The sequence below is a fragment of the Lithobates pipiens genome, unplaced genomic scaffold (assembly GCF_037356315.1).
Source record: "Lithobates pipiens isolate NorthernLeopardFrog02 unplaced genomic scaffold, aLitPip1_a1.2 Scaffold_16, whole genome shotgun sequence".
In the NCBI taxonomy this organism is placed as follows: Eukaryota; Metazoa; Chordata; class Amphibia; order Anura; family Ranidae; genus Lithobates; species Lithobates pipiens.
Window position 1 is genome coordinate 445,849,510 of NW_027507748.1, and position 18,985 is coordinate 445,868,494.

The 18,985-nt window shown below is 39.7% G+C and overlaps 1 protein-coding gene across 1 annotated transcript in view; it reads right to left on the reverse strand.

The window, feature by feature from the left end:
* The window catches only part of VWA3B (von Willebrand factor A domain containing 3B), a 239,170-nt gene that overhangs the window by 165,081 nt on the left and 55,104 nt on the right, over positions 1-18,985 (reverse strand). The window contains exons 12-15 of the mRNA XM_077482767.1: positions 18,279-18,410; positions 12,618-12,716; positions 11,586-11,768; positions 4,648-4,778 (exon numbers count right to left, since the gene is read on the reverse strand). Coding sequence (XP_077338893.1) covers positions 4,648-4,778; positions 11,586-11,768; positions 12,618-12,716; positions 18,279-18,410 — 545 coding nt within the window. The remainder of the gene's footprint in view (positions 1-4,647; positions 4,779-11,585; positions 11,769-12,617; positions 12,717-18,278; positions 18,411-18,985) is intronic.

Below are 18,985 nucleotides of genomic sequence, written 5' to 3' on the forward strand. Positions count from 1 at the left end.
AATACCGTGCATCGACCGTCATTGTATTCTCTAGGGTCTTTGCTAAAAATGCATATATAATGTTTGGGGGTTCTATGTAACTTTCTAGCAAAAAAAAATATGATTTTTACGTGTAGGAGCGAAGTGTCAGAATTGGCCTGGAAGGCAAGTGGTTAATAGCCATTCAAACCTCTTTGTGTCAACTTGTATGCATATTATAAGGCCAAAATCACCAGGGTGTGTAAACTTTTGAACAGGGTCATTTGGGTAGTTTATGTTGTCATTATGATTTAAAAAGAGTAAACACAGTTGATTGATAATAAATGGCTTCAGCCAAACACTAATCATGATTGAAAGAAATGTTTTTTGTGTTATCATTTACATTCTCTGAAAAATGGCCAAGAAATCATAAATTCTGCCAGGGTATGTAAACTTATGAGCAAAACTGTAGCTGTTCTACATTCTAAAATCATCTACAGCTAATTTAGCTCAATGTCCCTTGTCTAAAATAGCTCTTCCTTTAATTAGATGATAATTACCAAGATCAAACTGGAATTTTTAATTTTTAATTTTTTAATTTTTAAATTTGTTTTTTTTTTGCTGCTAATAAATTACACAACAAATCACCATTGTACTGTACACCTTCTGCATGGTTCAAACACAGGCCTGTTATTTTTAACTCCCTTCCTAGATTATTTAGTATGCTTATTCAAAAATTAACTACTATAAATAAATTGATTTAGCATGTTATGCAATCTATTAGGAGTCTTTTTATGTCAGTTCAGTCATTGTTTGCTGGATTACTTCACACACACACCCACTAAGCTTACATTTTAAAGCAATAAATAATACTAGAGTGTTAAACATCTACCTATTTATTGTATTAGGGGCTCAACTGATGAGATCTTTAAACTAAACTTTCCAGGTCTGCATACCCAGGGCCACTGATAGAAATCATGGGGCCCCGTACAGCCTACCTGACGGGGCCCCCTTCAGCTTCACCCTGGCCCGCCCCTGGTCCCTCCTTTAGCCCCACCCTGGCCCCACCCATTGCCCCTCCCCAGACCCCGCCTTGAAACAAAGTGTAGGTTTGTCTACAAGTGATATTTGTTTTTCTCCAGCCAGTTATAGGTTTGATTATCCAAAAGAAATACTGTTTTCAGATGAGAACAGACCTCTTTACTATCTATATGTAATACATAATAAGTATTGGCAGGGTATTGCAGAGTATTGGCAGGGTATGTATTGCAGAGTATTGGCAGGGTAAGTATTGCAGAGTATTGGCAGGGTAAGTATTGCAGTGCATTGGCAGGGTAAGTATTGCAGTGCATTGGCAGGGTAAGTATTGCAGTGCATTGGCAGGGTAAGTATTGCAGTGCATTGGCAGGGTAAGTATTGCAGTGCATTGGCAGGGTAAGTATTGCAGTGCATTGGCAGGGTAAGTATTGCAGTGCATTGGCAGGGTATGTATTGCAGTGCATTGGCAGGGTATGTATTGCAGTGCATTGGCAGGGTATGTATTGCAGTGCATTGGCAGGGTATGTATTGCAGTGCATTGGCAGGGTATGTATTGCAGTGCATTGGCAGGGTATGTATTGCAATGCATTGGCAGGGTATGTATTGCAGAGCATTGGCAGGGTAAGTATTGCAGAGCATTGGCAGGGTAAGTATTGCAGAGCATTGGCAGGGTAAGTATTGCAGAGCATTGGCAGGGTAAGTATTGCAGAGCATTGGCAGGGTATGTATTGCAGAGCATTGGCAGGGTATGTATTGCAGTGCATTGGCAGGGTATGTATTGCAGTGCATTGGCAGGGTATGTATTGCAGTGCATTGGCAGGGTATGTATTGCAGTGCATTGGCAGGGTATGTATTGCAGAGCATTGGCAGGGTAAGTATTGCAGAGCATTGGCAGGGTATGTATTGCAGAGCATTGGCAGGGTATGTATTGCAGAGCATTGGCAGGGTGTGTATTGCAGAGCATTGGCAGGGTATGTATTGCAGAGCATTGGCATGGTAAGTATTGCAGAGCATTGGCAGGGTAAGTATTGCAGAGCATTGGCAGGGTAAGTATTGCAGAGCATTGGCAGGGTAAGTATTGCAGAGCATTGGCAGGGTAAGTATTGCAGAGCATTGGCAGGGTAAGTATTGCAGAGCATTGGCAGGGTATGTATTGCAGAGTATTGGCAGAGTATGTATATGGATTGGATGATCGGTGGCTGAAGAATAATTTTTTTTTTTTTTTTTACATGAAAATTTACTTGTTCAGGTTGCCCAGGCCCCCCTGCAGGTAAGGCCCGGTACAGCAGGGCCAGTTGTACTGGCCTATCAGCGGCCCTGTGCATACCTACCCTATTGGGTAACCCCACTATTCATTTATTTTATATTATATTATGTGAGAAGACCTCCAGGTGGGTAAGAACACCCAAAACTCAAAGTGGGAAGCAGAGTCCCAAATTATGGCAGAAAGGTCTCAAATCTCTAATGCCGCGTACGTGCGATCGGAATTTCCGACAACAAATGTTCGATGTGAGCTTGTTTTCGTAAATTTCCTACCTTGAGTATGCTCCATTGGACATTTGCTGTCAGAATTTTCGACAACTGTTTGAGAGCAGGTTCTCAAATTGTTGTCGGAAATTCCGATCGTGTGTGCACAATTCCGACGCACAAATATCCATGCATGCTCGGAATCAAGCAGAAGAGCAGCTGGCTATATTGAACTTAATTTTTAACCACTTGTGGTTACCAAATGAACCACTTATCACCAAATGAAAGTCCAATTTGTCCTGAAATAAAATGGTATAATTCATCTAGATACACTTAGTACTTGGGATACTATGTATAGTTTTACTTACAGATGTCAAAATTGCAAAACTGGGTTCAGGTGTTAAGGTTTATTTTATGCTGGACATACACGTATCGAAATTTGGCCGGTTCAGCAGGACCGGCAAAATTTGGATCTACCGTATGTGTGTGCAGGCTGGTTGTCAAATCATTATAATCAATGGACTTGTGTACAACCAGTCTGTTGGAAAATTTTCTCTCAATCAGTGCCACTGGCAAAAGCGAAAGCCGGCGGTTCTGGTGAGTGTATTCTGAGGGCTGGGAGAACTCCCCACTGTCAGAATAGATTCAGTGGGAGGGATTCCCATCCACATCGAGTGCATGGATGGGGGAATCAAGTCCTTTTTTTTTTTCAACCTGCTTGGTTGAACAAAAAGAAAAAATGACTTGTGTATGGCCAGCCAAACCCCCCGTCATGAAGGGGTTAAACACAAAAATCAATATTATTATGTATTGATCACGCTAGCAGATCTGTTGATTTTTCCTGTAACAGGCTTACATTGCTTTTCATTCAGCAGTGAAAAGTCAGCAGCATGACAAAACTAGAACATCACTTAAAAATATAAGCTGTGGTATGCATGATCTCCATACAATACCAGAGCTCATATTTTTAAGTGATGTTGAAATTTTATGCTATTTTGTACCAATAAAAAAACTTTTTTACATCAAGCTATGGTTCAGTGTGATCCCTTTCTGCTGCTTAAAAGCCCCTGGGAGCATTTTTCTAGAGGTTTTTTTCATAACGCTGGGGGCGCACACCCATATGGGTGGGTTCCTCTCTAAAGTCAGCAGCACTGTCACCTTACGGACAAGGTACTTTTGAATTGACAGGTAGTTTTAGGTAAGAAATAAATATATTAAAGTGGAACTTCACTCTCTCTTCAATCAACTTATTTTAATCCATATGCAACTAGCATCCATAAACAGACAGGAAAGTATATTACATTTACTTGTTTTAAACTTTTGTTTATTTACAATTTCTTCAGGTACCTCCTGGTTTCCATGCCTAGGCACAGGGCTGGACTGGGACCAAAATTTGGCCCTGGACTTCATCCAGACTAGCCCACTTTCATTTTGCAAACAAGCACAAAAACAGTATATAAAACTATATACGTAATTGTGCAAAAAAACATAAGTAGCATAACATAAGGGGTCCTCACTAACCTCTTTTATTATTTCACTTATTCTCCTCTGTATTTTTCTTATCTTTCTCACATCACTGCGTGAAGTTGAGGGCAAGCCGCGCAGCCATTACTTGTCACTGAAACCGGCCCACTGAGCCATCGGCCCACCGGGAAACTCCCTGTAGTCTCAATGGCCAGTACATGCCTGCCTAGGCAAGTGATCTCATATGTCCCAGGAGTCTTCAGGAGGGGAGGAGGGGTTTTCCAAGCTAAGCACACCCTCTTGCTTGCACGCCTGAGCTAAGGACAGATGGATTCCACAAAGTAAATGCTGCATAAATCATCTGTCCTTACTTAAGTTGGCCACGGCCAGAAATGCTAGGGGGTATTTTTCAAAGTGACTTCTCAGTAAAATAAAGCATGGAGACATGGATGGATGGTGGATGAGTTTGCTTTGAATATTAAAAATGAATTAAATAGACTTTTTGGGTTGGTGGTGCTTGACTGCGTGTAGTTCCACTTTAAAGCTCAACTACGACCAACACTTTAAGTAGTTACAGCAGCAGTTTATTTTTCTTTTGATAAAGGAAAAAAAAAGGTTTAAATCAGATGAATAAGAGTTGACCATTATAAACTCCTATAGCAGTATGGTGAGCATGTAAGTGATATTTAAATGATAGGACCAAGAGGTGCCACATATTACCTTTGTGATGGATCCTTGGCTCCATTGTGGTACCAGTCTAACATTAAACATTCAACATGAAGTTTTTTGACCTTCTCCAGATTGGACCACCCTTCATCAATCTCATTTATAAGGAGTTTTATGTCTTCACTCTGCATATCAAAAAGGTTGTAAAGTAGAAGCAGAAATATTAGGTCCCAACAAGCAATCAATCACAAAGCATGTATTAAAAGATATGTCTTTAAAGATTTATTAAGATGTCTTTTCAATGTATTTTTAGACAAGCATTTTAAAAGAGATGAGTACATGTAATGATCTTCTCAAGCTATTAGTATTATATGGTGCCAGTTTGCAATGTAGAGAGGAGACAGTACAATTACAATGCAGTTCAACACAGAAGGGACAGGAGGGCCCTGCTTGTTGAGCTTAAATCAATGTATAGTTCAAGAATCTTTCATGTATCCTTTATAATGTTTTAAGTACATGGGGCAGTCATATTTACATATGCATGTGCTGCACCCTGATTTTCAGTGCTATCATTGTTATCAGTGCTATAAATGCATCATTGTTTTGCTTTACTGTTCCTTTTCATAATGCAAGTTTATGATGTGCAGACAGAATGAAAACAAAAAAGCCCCCTTTTTTTAAAATTCTGGATAGAGCAGGGAAAGTTTAGAACCCCTGTCAGGTTTTTATTGCAGTCTGCCCCCTCCGTGGGGAGAGTTACCCTCTTTATTTTTCCTGGTGACCATTGTCACAGGACTAAAAGTGTGGGAAATTTCAGAATTTTGGATTGTTAAGGGGAACGAAATAGAGGTGACATTTTCAATTGGGACACTTGCTCCAGTGAGAGACTTCTAAAGCCCCGTACACACGAGCGGACTTTTCAACATCCAAAGTCTGACGGAATGATTCCGTCAGACTATTCGATCGTGTGTGGGCTGCAACGGACTTTTGATTCGCAAAAGTCTGACAGACTTTAGAAATGGAACATGCTTCAAATTTTTCCGCCAGAACTCTGCCGGACCCAGTTCCTACCGAAAAATTAGCTCGTGTGTATGCTATTCCGACGGACTAAAACTGACGCTAGGGCAGCTATTGGCTACTGGCTATGAACTTCCTTATTCGAGTCGAGTCGTACGTCATCACGTTCGAATCCGTCCAAGTTTGGTGTGATTGTGTGTGGCCAAGTCCGCTCATTCGAAAAGTCCGTCAGAACTCTGTCAGAACTCCGGCAGGACTCCGGCAGAACTCCTTCGGAAGTCTGTCGGACATAAGTCTGGTCGTGTGTACGCGGCATTAGAGAGGATTTACCTTACTTTGCAGAGACCTCCTGTTGTGTCTCCAAGAGAATGGGATTAAAAAAACAAAACTCAGCAGAGGTTCTAACCATTTCTTATTCTAACAAAAACAAACACACCCTTTGGCTTTAGATCTACAACATACTGTAAATTAATTATACTAAGACCCCTTTCACACCAGAGCGTTTTGCAGGCACTATAGCGTTAGAAATAGCACCTGCAATCCGTCCTAAAACAGATGCACCATTGTCTGTAGTGTTAAAGCCCCAAGGGCTTTCACACTGCAGTGGTGAGCTGGCAGGACGTCAGGAAAAGTCCTGCCAGCAGCTTCTTTGGAGCAGTGAAGGAGCGGTGAGTTTACCGCTCCTTCACCGCTGCTCCCCATTGAAATCAATGGGGCAGCGCTGTAATACCGCCGGCAAAAAGCCGCTATTGCGGCATATTGCCGGGGGTTTTAACCCTTTCTCAGCTGCTAGCGGGGGTAAAAGGGCCCCGTTAGCAGCCGAAATGCGCCGCAAATCTGACGGTAAAACGCCGCTAAAATTAGCGGTGTTTTACCGCCGACGCTATGGGCGTCGTGGTGTGAAAGGGGTATAATAACTAAAATATATGCTAGCTGAAAGTACACTAAACCTTCCCTTTTAAAGCGGTCAGTTGAGTTGGTGTTTTTCTAGAGACATGTGCAATTCGTTTCATAAGAAATTAAATTCGACCGAATTTTGCATCTTTTGGACATTTGGATGCATCTGAATGCCCGAAGAAAAAAATAACAAACTTCAACTAATACGAAGTAAATGATAGCAAAAATAACGAATAAATTCGTCATGATTCGTTCATTCATTAACCATTTGGCGACCGCCTCACGCAGATATAAATCGGCAGAAGGGCTCTTACAGGCAAACTAACGTACCTGTACGTTGCCCGTTAAGAGGCGGCCTGCGGGCGTGCGGGCGCCGCCGGCGGCAAGCTCTGTGAGTTGAGTTGCGGGTCCCGCTGACTCGATCGCCACATGGATACCCACGATCGTCTCACGGGGAGGAAGAACAGGGAGATGCTAATGTAAACAAGCATCTCCCCATTCTGCCTAGTGACAGTGTCACTGATCTCTGCTCCCTCTGATCAGGAGCAGAGATCAGTGACGTATCACATTTAGCCACATCCCCCCACAGTTAGAAACACTCCCCAGGACACACTTAACCCCTTTACTGCCCCCTAGTGGTTAACCCCTTCACTGCCAGTGTCATTTACACAGGAATCAGTGCATTTGTATAGCACTGATTGCTGTAAAAATGACAATGGTCCCAAAAAGGTGTCAAAAATGTCCGATGTGTCCGCCATAATATTGCAGTCAGGATAAAAATTGCTGATTGCCGCCATTACTAGTAAAAAAAAAATATTTATAAAAATGCCATAAAACTATCCCCTATTTTGTAAACGCTATAATTTTTGCGCAAACCAATCAATAAACGCTTATTGCTTTTTTTTTTTACCAAAAATATGTAGATGAATATGTATCGTCCTAAACTGAGGAAATGTTTATATATATATATATATATATATATATATATATATATATATATATATATATATATTTGCGGGAGATATTTATTATAGCAAAATGTAAAAAATAATGCCTTTTTTCAAAATTGCCGCTCTTATTTGTTTATAGCGCAAAAAATAAAAACCACAGGGGTGATCAAATACCACCAAAAGAAAGCTCTATCTGTGGGAAAAAAAGGACGTAAATTTCATTTGGGAGCCACGTCACACGACCGCACAATTTTCAGTTAAATCGACGCAGTGCCGAATTGCAAAAAGTGCTCTGGTCAGGAAGGGGGTACATTTTTCCAGCGCTGAAGTGGTTAAAGGCCTATTGAAACAATAGGTCAACCCAGAGTCAATCTTACAGTCCAATCAGCTGATTCATTTTGTGCTGGAGGTTGGATTACTGGCAAACAGGGATGGGCCGAACACCCCCCCTCCCCCATTAGATTCGCACCAGAACATGCGAACAGGCAAAAAATTTGTTCGAACACACAAGTCTATGGGACACGAACATGAAAAATCAAAAGTGCTAATTTAAAGGCTTGTATGCATGGCCCTGCCCCAGGGGACATGCATCAATGCAAAAAGTAATTTAAAACTACTCACGGCTATAATGAATTGTCGGTCCGGCAATACACATAAAGGTTCATTGATAAAAACACCATGGGATTCCCCCACAAGGGATCCCCAAACCAAAATTAAAAAATAAAAACTGCGTGGGGGTCCCTCTCAAACTCCATACCAGGCCAAATTTTTTTTTTTAAATGGCATGTGTTCCCTCAAAATCCATACCAGGCGCTTATCTGAGCACGCAACCAGGCAGACCACAGGAAAAGAGGGGGAATGAGAGAGCACCCCCCTGAACCGTACCAGGCCACATGCCCTCAACATTAGGAGGGTGCTTTGGGGTAACCCCCCAAAGCACCTTGTCCCCATGTTGATGGGCAGAAGGGCCTCATCCCCACAACCCTTGCCCGGTGGTTGTGGGAGTCTGCAGGCGGGGGGCTTATCGGAATCTGGAAGCCCCCTTTAACAAGGGGACCCACAGAGGATGAAGCAGGATGAAGCACCCTCAGAGGATGAAGCAGAGAAGAAGATGCCGGATGAGAAGACCAGAGGAAGTGGAGGCAGATAGAGGAAGAAGCGGGGGAAGAAGAAGATGGAGGAAGAAGAACACTGAAGGAAGACCAGAAGAAAGAAGATGAAAGAAGAAGCGGGGAAAGAAGAAGAAAATAATTGAAGGGTCTGGTATGGATTTTGAGAGGGACCCCCACGTCATTTATTTTTTAAATTTTGGCACATGGTTCCCCTTAATATCCATACAAGACCTGAAGGGCATAGTATGGAATTTGGGGGTACCGCCACACATTTGTTTTTTCTATTTTGGTTTGGGGTTCCCCTGTGGGGAAATCCCATGCCGTTTTTATCAATGAACTTTTATGTGTATTGCCAGGCCGACAATTCATTATAGCCGCAAGGAATTTTAAATGACTTTTTTTCCTTTAGAAATGTAATTTTGCTGTCAGACTGTTCTAAACACGGGAAACATGTGCCACTTTACAGGCATACTATAGACCCCCCCCCCTCCCCCACCAGGTAAGAAATTTAAATAAATATTAAAATTTTATTGTTTCACTTTAAGCATTAATAAAATCACTGCTCCTGAAAAAACAGCAGTTTTTAAAACTTTTTTTGCATTGATACATGTCCCCTGGGGCAGGACCCAGGTCCCCAAACACTTTTTATGACAATAACTTGCATATTAACCTTTAAAATTATCACTTTTGATTTCTCCCATAGACTTTTAAAGGGTATTTTGCGGCTTTCGAATTTGCTGCGAACACCCCAAATTGTTCGCTATTCGGCGAACTGGCAATGTTCGAGTCTAACTCATGTTCGACCCGAACATAAAGCTCATCCCTACTAGCAAAGTGCATTCCTCAGAACTGAGTGAGAAGAGTGTTTGTTGTATTGTATTTGAGCAGAGGAGAAGTGATATTGTCATTGACTTTCCAATCTCCGAATCCTTTCACGAATACATATACATACATAAATATAGAATCGCTTTACATACAAAATGAATTGATTTGGTATAACGAATATTGACAATTTACAGAAATAACTAATTATTCGAAAACAAATTAATGTAACAGAACGAATATAACAGAACGACATTATGTATTTTACAAATGAAAACTAAACGAAACAAAAAAATTTCCGTTGTGCACAAGTCTAGTTTTTTATCAAATTTTCTCTTTACGTCAGCTGACAGATGGTGATAAGATATAACCCAACACCATGCTTGGGATTACATTTGGGTTGGGCAGTGCACATAGAAAAGTTAAGATGGGTTCACATACACTATATTGTTAAAAGTATTGGGACGTCTGCCTTTACATGTACATGAAGTTTAATGGCATCCCAGTCTTAGTCTGTAAGGTTCAATATTGAGTTGGCCCACCCTTTGCAGCTATAACAGCTTCAGCTGTTCTGTGAGGGCTGTCCACGAGGTATAGGAGTGTGTCTATGGGAACGATAGAACCCGATAGAACACCTTTGGGATGAATTAAAGTGGAGACTGTGAGCCAGGCCTTCTCGTCCAACATCAGTGCCTGACCTCACAAATGCGCTTCTGGAAGAATTGTCAAAGTTTCCCATAGACATACTCCTAAACCTTGTGGACAGCCTTCCCAGAAGAGTTGAAGCTGTTATAGCTGCAAAGGGTGGGCCATCTCAATATTGAACCCTACGACTAAGACTGGGATGCCATTAAAGTTCATGTTCGTGTAAAGGCAGGTGTCCCAATACTTTTGACAATATAGTGCATATGTGGCTTTGGTTTGCAGTCCTGAGTCTGATGCGTTTATGTTCGCCGGTTTAGGTGCCATTTAGGTGCCAATTTTTTTCCCTGAATTTGCACCTGAAACAAACCCAAAAATGCACAGAACCCTTTTCAAAAATGCATCACGGCCGCCCTGCATGTGTTAAACGGCTGAATTGATAGCCGGTCACATTCACATGTTATGTGAATTGGATGCGTTTATAACCCCATACAGTTTGCATACATGTGAACCCAACCTAAGAGTTCAGATAATTTGGCTGCAAGTCATTAGATCGTCATATGCACAGACAGCTTTAACTTACTTGTGTTCAGGTTTATCACCCACCAACTGCTAACACTGGATATGAAGGAGTTAAATGAACACCCCTTATGCAGCATGGCAAAGTGCAATGTGCAACCATGGTAACCAATTAACTCTGATTTCAGTATAATGAAAATTCATTTGGATGTATGGGTGACTGCACTTTGTACAATGCATTCTGCCTTCTCAATAAGCCCATATTACTCTTTACACTGCTTTAGTAAATAGGTCTAATATACTGCTGCGTTCATTATCATTTTTGTTCATGTTAACAGTGGCGAAATCACTGGTGCACAGTGACATTCTTGGCATAATTAATAATTCTTGTTTCTGACATTTTTCAGTCCGTCTGTATTCAGCTCTAGCTGAGGGACCAAACCTTTGCAAATTATATCATTTTTCCATTAGACTAGCTCCCAGGTTGAGGAATCCTAGACAGTTTGGGGGTTATTTACTAAAACTTGTTTCTATGCAGAGCTACACCAGATTTTGCACTCTCCAATCAGCTTCCAGGTTTTATTGGAAATCTTATTTGAACAAACTGAAGTTGGAAGCTGATTGGCTACCATGCACAGCTGCATCAGATTCTGAGTGCTCCGGTTTTAGTAAATCCCTTTTTGTATAGGTAACAAACAGCAGTAAGTGGATGGGGACCACAGATATTCATATGTAATCAATTTATGAGCACTCACCCAATCACAATCACCTAATACGCAATCACATACAGCCATTATAAGAACTAATAATCAGACCCGATCATACAAAATCAGATCTCTGTCACATAATTTGGCCATGTTTCCTTAACATTCACTTAATGTTCATTAAAGTCATATAGTGGTTGATGTATACATACAAAAAAAAAACAATCTCTGCACTAATTTTAATTCACTTCTAATGCCCTGTCTGAAGTAGGAATCCATCAATGACATGGCTACAGTTACCTATGTGCAATCTATATTCAGGAACCTACCACAAAGGGTTGTGGAGCGTCAGGATCTTTTAGCTGACTTGTATAAGCATGGAAACGGCCACTGGTCTTGCTGGAGAGCTCATGCAAGAAGCTATTAGCCTCTGTATCATCACAGTTAAATGAGATTGTATGGATAGGAACGAGTCTGAACAGTTTGATGTGTTCAAGAATTGTTTCTGTAGGCTACAAATGTAAAATGTAGACAATAAAGATATCAAAGGTTAGCGTGTCTGTTATTTCAGAACTCTTCAGTTATCACTGTTTAGTTAAAATGTTGAACCATTTTTTTTTAACTAAATTGCACCATATTAACTACATGATTAGATATTTCCAAAACCCACTTTGTACCCTACAATTTTGGTAACCCATGTTTATTAACTAACTGTTAGACAAATGGCTCAAAAACCTAATTTACATAAGAGTGGTAGCAGCAGTAATTGTTTAAGAAACTTTATGTTAATATATCTACATTTGCACAGATATATTTTATGTATTTATAACCTTATAACCCTTATCATTCAATACCCAAAACAAAATGATTAGTCTTCGGCTGTGCTACTTTAAGTTCACAGTATGTTGTGAGGTAAGACTTATGCCCTGTACACACGGTCAGACATTCCAACGACAAAATCCTTTAGATTTTTTCAGACGGATTTTGGCTTAAACTTTTGTTGCATACACACGCAAGTTGTAGGAAAATCGTTCAGAACGAGGTGACGTACAACACATATGACGGGACTATAAAGAGGCCAGTAGCCAATAGCTTTCGTCTCATAATTTATTCTGAGCATGCGTGGCACTTTGTCCGTCGGAATTGTCTGCACACGATCGTAATTTAAATGATCGGATTTTGTTGTCGAAAAATTTTAGATCCAGCTCTCAAATTCCGATGGAAAAAGTCAGATGGAGCCCACACACTATCAGATTTTCCGACAACACGATACGATCGCACATTTTCCGTCGGAAAGTCCGACCATGTGTACAGGGCATAAGATGTTTAAGCTTATTATATTTCTCTTTTTCTCCCATTACCTGATCGGGACGTCCATCTGTAAGTAAATAAATTGCCTGGGTATTACTATCAGACAGAGCAAGCTGGAGAGCCTTCAGGGTATTTGTCGAGCTGCCAACCTTTTAAGACAAACCAAAACTAAAATTAATATATACATTACATTTGTAACATAAAATACAAAAAGTTTTAACTTTGGCAAAAGTTCCGTATAGCACTCTTACTGACTATGCAAGACCTATTGCTCTGAATCCCTATATGAATCTCTGTGTTTCGAAAAGTGATTTCAGAACTTAACATTAACATTTATTAACTGCGTCTCTCGCCAAGACAATGTGGTTGGTTTTTGTTCTACAAACCTTCTAATCAATTCAAACAAGGTGTGCATGCCCACACACCAAAAACCCTAAGCCACATTTAAAACTACCCTTCAGTTTCTTTAGTAGCCATGTTAAGGGACCTCGTGATACAGAGCTTCTTTCCTCATAATGGCTGTGAACCAGCATATCTTTGAGGCTGTTCCCTTTTCTATAAGTAATCTGGGGTCTTGATAGTAAAGCGCCTGATAAATACTTATCGTCCTTTAGAATGTGCCAGTATCTTTTTATGATGTTCGAAATCTGGCTTGATTGTCTACAATATGTGAAAGAATTAGGTGTATCTCGCGCCTATTAAGCCAAATATTAAAGTGAATATCACTTAGGCTGCATTCACACCTGAACGTAGCATTTTCGGGCAGAAAATCGTGCAAATTTTTGCGACTTTTTTACAGCGTTTTGCCGCGATTTTGTGCAGGGCAAAAGTTCACCAATGTAAAAAGAAGTAAAACACCCAAATCTGCCCGGTTCGAGCAACAAAAAAGGGTCCGGAACTTGTTTGAGCTTCAGGCGTTCGGCTTCAGGCAACATGGAGTAGGGATGTGAACCATCTCCATTGAGAATAATGGATTTTTTCCCCTCTAGCACTTTGTAGCTACAGGCTTCAAGCTACAAAACGCTCAGGTGTGAATTGGGCCTTAAACAATAAATAATTAAAGGTATAATGATAGTGAGCTGTTAACCCCAAACTGAATGATATTATCACTAGTGCAAGTTAAAACAAATTTGATAGGGAGCGCTGGGTTAAAAAATATTAATATGCTAAAAAATATTACCTTAGGGAAAAGAAATTCTAAAAAAATGTATATAATAATATGTGAAACACCAGCCTATCTAATTTAAAATGTGACGAAAATTAGTGGCTATTGCAATTAAGCCATATGACCGGCATAACACCTCTGTGATGATAACATAGATATTGTGCAAATAAAAATAGACAGTGACAATACACAATTGTCACTGTCTATTTTCATCTCCTAGATTGTAAGCTCTAACGAGCAGGGCCCTCTGATTCCCCCCTGTATTGAATTGTATTGTAATGTCTGCCCTAATGTTGTAAAGTGCTGAGTAAACTGTCGGTGCTATATAAATCCTGTATAATAATAATAATAATTTGCACAATATCTATGTTATCATCATAGAGGTATTATGCCGGTCATATGTCTACAATATGTGTCTATTATTCTCATGCTCCCTGACTCTTCCTTCATCTTTCTTTTTGGATTCAACAGTTGTGTTCTTGTTATGTTCTTCACTTTTTTATAGGATCTCTCCAGATCCTGCAACTTATACCTTCTTTTGCTCTAATGATTGAACAGTCGCAAACTTTCTGTTCTAAATGCCTTCTATGAAGAGCAATTCCTTCTTGCTTGCATGAACTGCCCAGTAGGTATCCCTCTCTTCAGGGGGGCTGGGGGTTTTGATCAGTCCGCATGAATTCCTATACTAAATCATGGATAGGAGTGTTAGTACACTGCAGCATTGGACAGTCCTTTGGGTCCAGAAAATATAGACGCAATAGGGATTTTTTTTCATGAGTGCCTTTGTAGGGAGGTTTTTTTCATAAGTGCCTTTGAATAGGGAGGGTTTTTTCAGTGATAGCACAATTCTGATACCTCCTCATATACTCCCTCTATTTTCTTCAGTGTAACAAGAGACAGACTGAGTGGAATTTTTTGAACGCACCCCTCCCTTTCAGTGAAAACACACATATCCAACAAATCAACCTAATAAAATCCTAACATTCTTTAGGTGTAGTCCCTAGATTTTCTGGTGTGTATGGGCATGCACACCTTGTTTAAATTGATTATTAAAACCAAAATAAAGGACAAATAATTTAGATATAAGAGGCCATTGTTTAATTGAGATTCTACAAACCTTCTAAGGCTGATATCCACTTTATATTGGAAAATAAAAACTGTGGATACTACCAGGTTTTGTCACATGTCTGACTATCAATGGCAAATGATGGCTTCACAACCAACTGTGAAGAAAAAGCTCTGTTGTGTTTCAGATTTACCTGCAACTAATTGGATGTTCAAAGAGAGGGATTTCCTTTTATTCGGTGCACTTTACACATTAATATTGAAATACAGTATAAGACCCCTTTTTTTCTTGGGCAAGTGGCACTCATAAAGAAAGCATAAAAAAAGCAGCGCCATACAAAAAAAAGTCATCTGCCATTAACTTTTTTCCTGAAAATGTCCAACCATTTTTTTTGTTTTGTAGGTGTTAAACCCTGGCTTCGTTACTAATAAGAAAAACGCGTTCAAATGTTAGTATGTAAGATACAATCAAAATTCTGATAATCTGCTGTCCTTCTGTAACTTCTGACCATGAAACCCTCAGAGAGAATACCAAGATATGATGGAGTACATTGGATTAATATTCATAGCTTTTTGTTATTCTGCTTGTAGTATGCAAGGTCAGGTAACTGGCAGCCTCTAAATATCATTGAATGAGCAAAGTGTTTTGTCTGTCATATTTTCAGAAAGATGATGTCCGCCTGACCAGTCTGCTTTCTATGTGGGGTTAAATGGACCACTGTGTGCAGCCTGCCAAAGAACACCTGTTTTGATGATTTTCTAAAACATTAAACATTGTTGCTTTGTATTTCAATATTAAATGCTGATTTGGAGAATTCTTATAAGATATTCAAAAACTATGAGGCCTGCACATCTAGTTCTGCTGTTATGAATGAATGCTAAGGTTTATATACTGGACACGTGCAGAACCCTTTAAACTAGCACATAAAATACAGTACATCTCTACTACAAAAAAATAAATCAGATCTCTAAAATATTTTTTTTTAATTATGTATTAAAGCATACAGAAAACAATACCAGTGAGAGCCATGGTGTTGTATCAGCTCAACTGACCAGGCTTTGTATTGCTTGTTGCATGCATTTTGGCTATTTTATTATAAACATAATATCGTACATAGTATTAATAAATCAAGGATTAAATGGTCTTTTATGATGTCTAGTGAATTGAGAGCCCATTCAGATGAAACCAAAAAACAAAAAAAAAAAAAAGATTTTTGCACTCACTGTAAAATAATATTCTTGGAATCTTTTGAGGGACACAGGACGTCTTTCACATTTGGGTTATACTGCCACCTGCCACCTACAGGAGGTTTGGACACTGGCAAACAAAAAAATAAAAAAATACAGTAGGCCTGCCCAGGATGACCCCTCCCATCTTGAAAAAGCATTGGTTCTCTTTAACCCATGTGCTACTTACAGCTGCAAGTGACACATAATTTTTTTTATGTGAGAATTAGCAGCTAAATCAATTATGTACAGTAACTGAAAATCCAAAAATGTATTTTAACCTTTGGCAAGATTACTTGCAAACTTATGACCCCTCCTCCTGCCTTGGTTAGCATGATCAGAAACACAGAGGGTTGGGACCCATGTCGATCAATGGACTCCAAATAAAAGGATTTAATGATGAGTACAAAAATCCCCTTTTCTTTCCCATCCATTGAGGGTCACAGGGAGACTTTCACCTTTGGGGCGTCCAAAAGCAGCCCAACGAGGGGTGGGCAACACAGAAAACAAATGAAATTAAACCCATGAAAATAACAAATAACTGGGGACTGCCTTCAGCTTAAGGAGTCAACTGAAGGAGGCTACAGCCTCTAGCTCAGACTATCGCCTCACAGAGGTGAGGGTTACAAGGAATATCACCTTGTGCCGAGCAATGAGAACATATTTCATAGAGTTCAGAAGCAAAAGAGGAAGTGAGCACCGTGTTGAGAAAACCAGAGTAAATATCTGTGTCAGGGTAGGTGATGTTGCTTCGGAACAACGTTAATAATCCACACAAGCTTTGCAGTTGCCCAGAAGAGGCTTTAAAACCAGATACTCTGGTCAGATACTCTGACTGTGGTCTGTTACACAGTTTAGTCTGCATTAGCATAAATTCTCTATTCTCTAAGTCCAGAAAAACTGTATTGTAACATGTGACGGATGTTCAACCATAATGTGTAGGACAAACAAAAGCTACCAAATAAATCATACTACTGGAAGCTGGGCAGACCCATAACTGCTGTCAAACTGTTATGAGAAACTACAGCCATATCACTGAGCCACAGAGGCTAGTTCTTGGTTCAATAATGTACTGTATGCACAATTCCATGCATTCACAAGCGATCCTGCATGTTCATGTGCACATTTGATCTCCAGAATAAAATTGTGTGATCAATAGCTAGGAAGAAGGAGGGGGGTGGAAAAAAAAAAACATCCCCTAGTAAGCTCAGGTATCCCCCATTTGGCCAACTTGTAAAGTACATAAAGTGTAAGCAAGGTTAGAAACAAAAGGAGAAATTTGAACTCCTTTACCAAATGGCCATTTAGCTACAGTGGTTTCTGAAGCAAATATCCCCATTACCAAGCAAAGGAAACCATAACACATTATATGTCTGCTCAATACACACAGCAATGAGTTAATAAGCAAGAGGCAAGAAAATGCCTTAGCTTCAATAACCAGAACTAAAACCAATAACACCAAAGGACATCAGTAAACTACATGATGGTTGTGAGTAGGGTTATCCTGTACTGGCCAACTTTTTTTCAGTGCCAGTGTCCATTTTTCTTGTAGATTACTGTATAATCTGTCAATGTAAGAATTCCTGTGTCCTTCTGGGAACAAGAATAAAATAAAGTATTTATTGAAAACTGTAAGGTTTTATTTAAAAATCCCTTTAGCATGTTGATAATGGGCAAAAAGGATGAAGAAAAGAATGCAACAAATAAGTTGTCTTCAGCGTTCATTTATCTAAAATAAAAACCTTTATTTGTTTTCCGTAGAGCAAGGAATTGTTAACACACAGGTCTCCTGTTAGAAAGACTTTCCTTATACCTCACAACAGGAAGTGAGTTGAAATCTCTCCAAAGTAAGGGAAAAATTCCCTCTTAAACAGTTGTCCCTGGCACAGGTGGCCCCTTTAGTAGATTTTTTATTATGTTGTTACTCTTGCTAGTCTTGTATAATTTTGAATTTTCTACTACTATCCACAGTGCTATCCACTGATGATGGTCACTACGACAACAAAAGAACATGAAATCTCCCAAGCAATGACAAAGATAGAAATAAAAACCTGAGTTTTAACACTCCCACACTATCCAGAATTAAATCATTTTTGATATAATTTTTAATTAGTATCTGAACAAAGTAGAGTTCATCTGTTTCCCTTTGTCTCTTTTCCTAGCAGGGGGGATTCAGAGGTTTCATCTCACTGTGCTACAAGTATTTCAAGTTCTGAATGTGCAACTGAGTTTATCCATAAAAGATCTACATTACCTGCAATTCCTTAATCCAGTAAGAGGCTTCCTTCAGATTTTCTTCATTAACCTCTGCTAGCTTTGTTCTCCAAGCCTCTACTTTGGAATCAAACTTTACAAAGTTGAACATCTTTTTGTGTTTAAGTTGCTCCTGTTAAGAACAATTTACCAAAAATATAATTGTAAAATATGGAAGCATTTTTAACTATAGGTAATAGATGTGAATTAAAATGGTATGTTTTTAAAGAGGAATTCCAAGAATGGATATTTTACACATGGTTACATTGGTCCAACTTGGACCAATGTAACTGTGTATTTACCATATCTGGCCAATGCCCTTGGAACCTGGAAATCAATGAAGTATACACTGCTACTCCAGTGATCCCTTGCGGAGGAGCTGGCTGCTACATTATTAACACAGGACGTTGGCCGCTCGATATGGGTGCCATTAAGAGAATGCTTTGTATTTTCTGAATGAATGTGAAGCTTTCTCTGATTGGGTGAGGTAGAGGTGGGGTGGTGATATCACAATCTCCACCTTGTCCAAACAGAGAATACTTTACATTAATTCTCCTCTAAATGGCACCTGAGCCGACCATCTGTGCCCAGAATACAAAAGGCCAGCTGCATCCTCCAGGTATAGTATATACAAAGTTACATTTCCAAGCTATAAAACTATACCATACCTGGAATCCATTAATACCTCTAATACCTTGGCAGTAATTC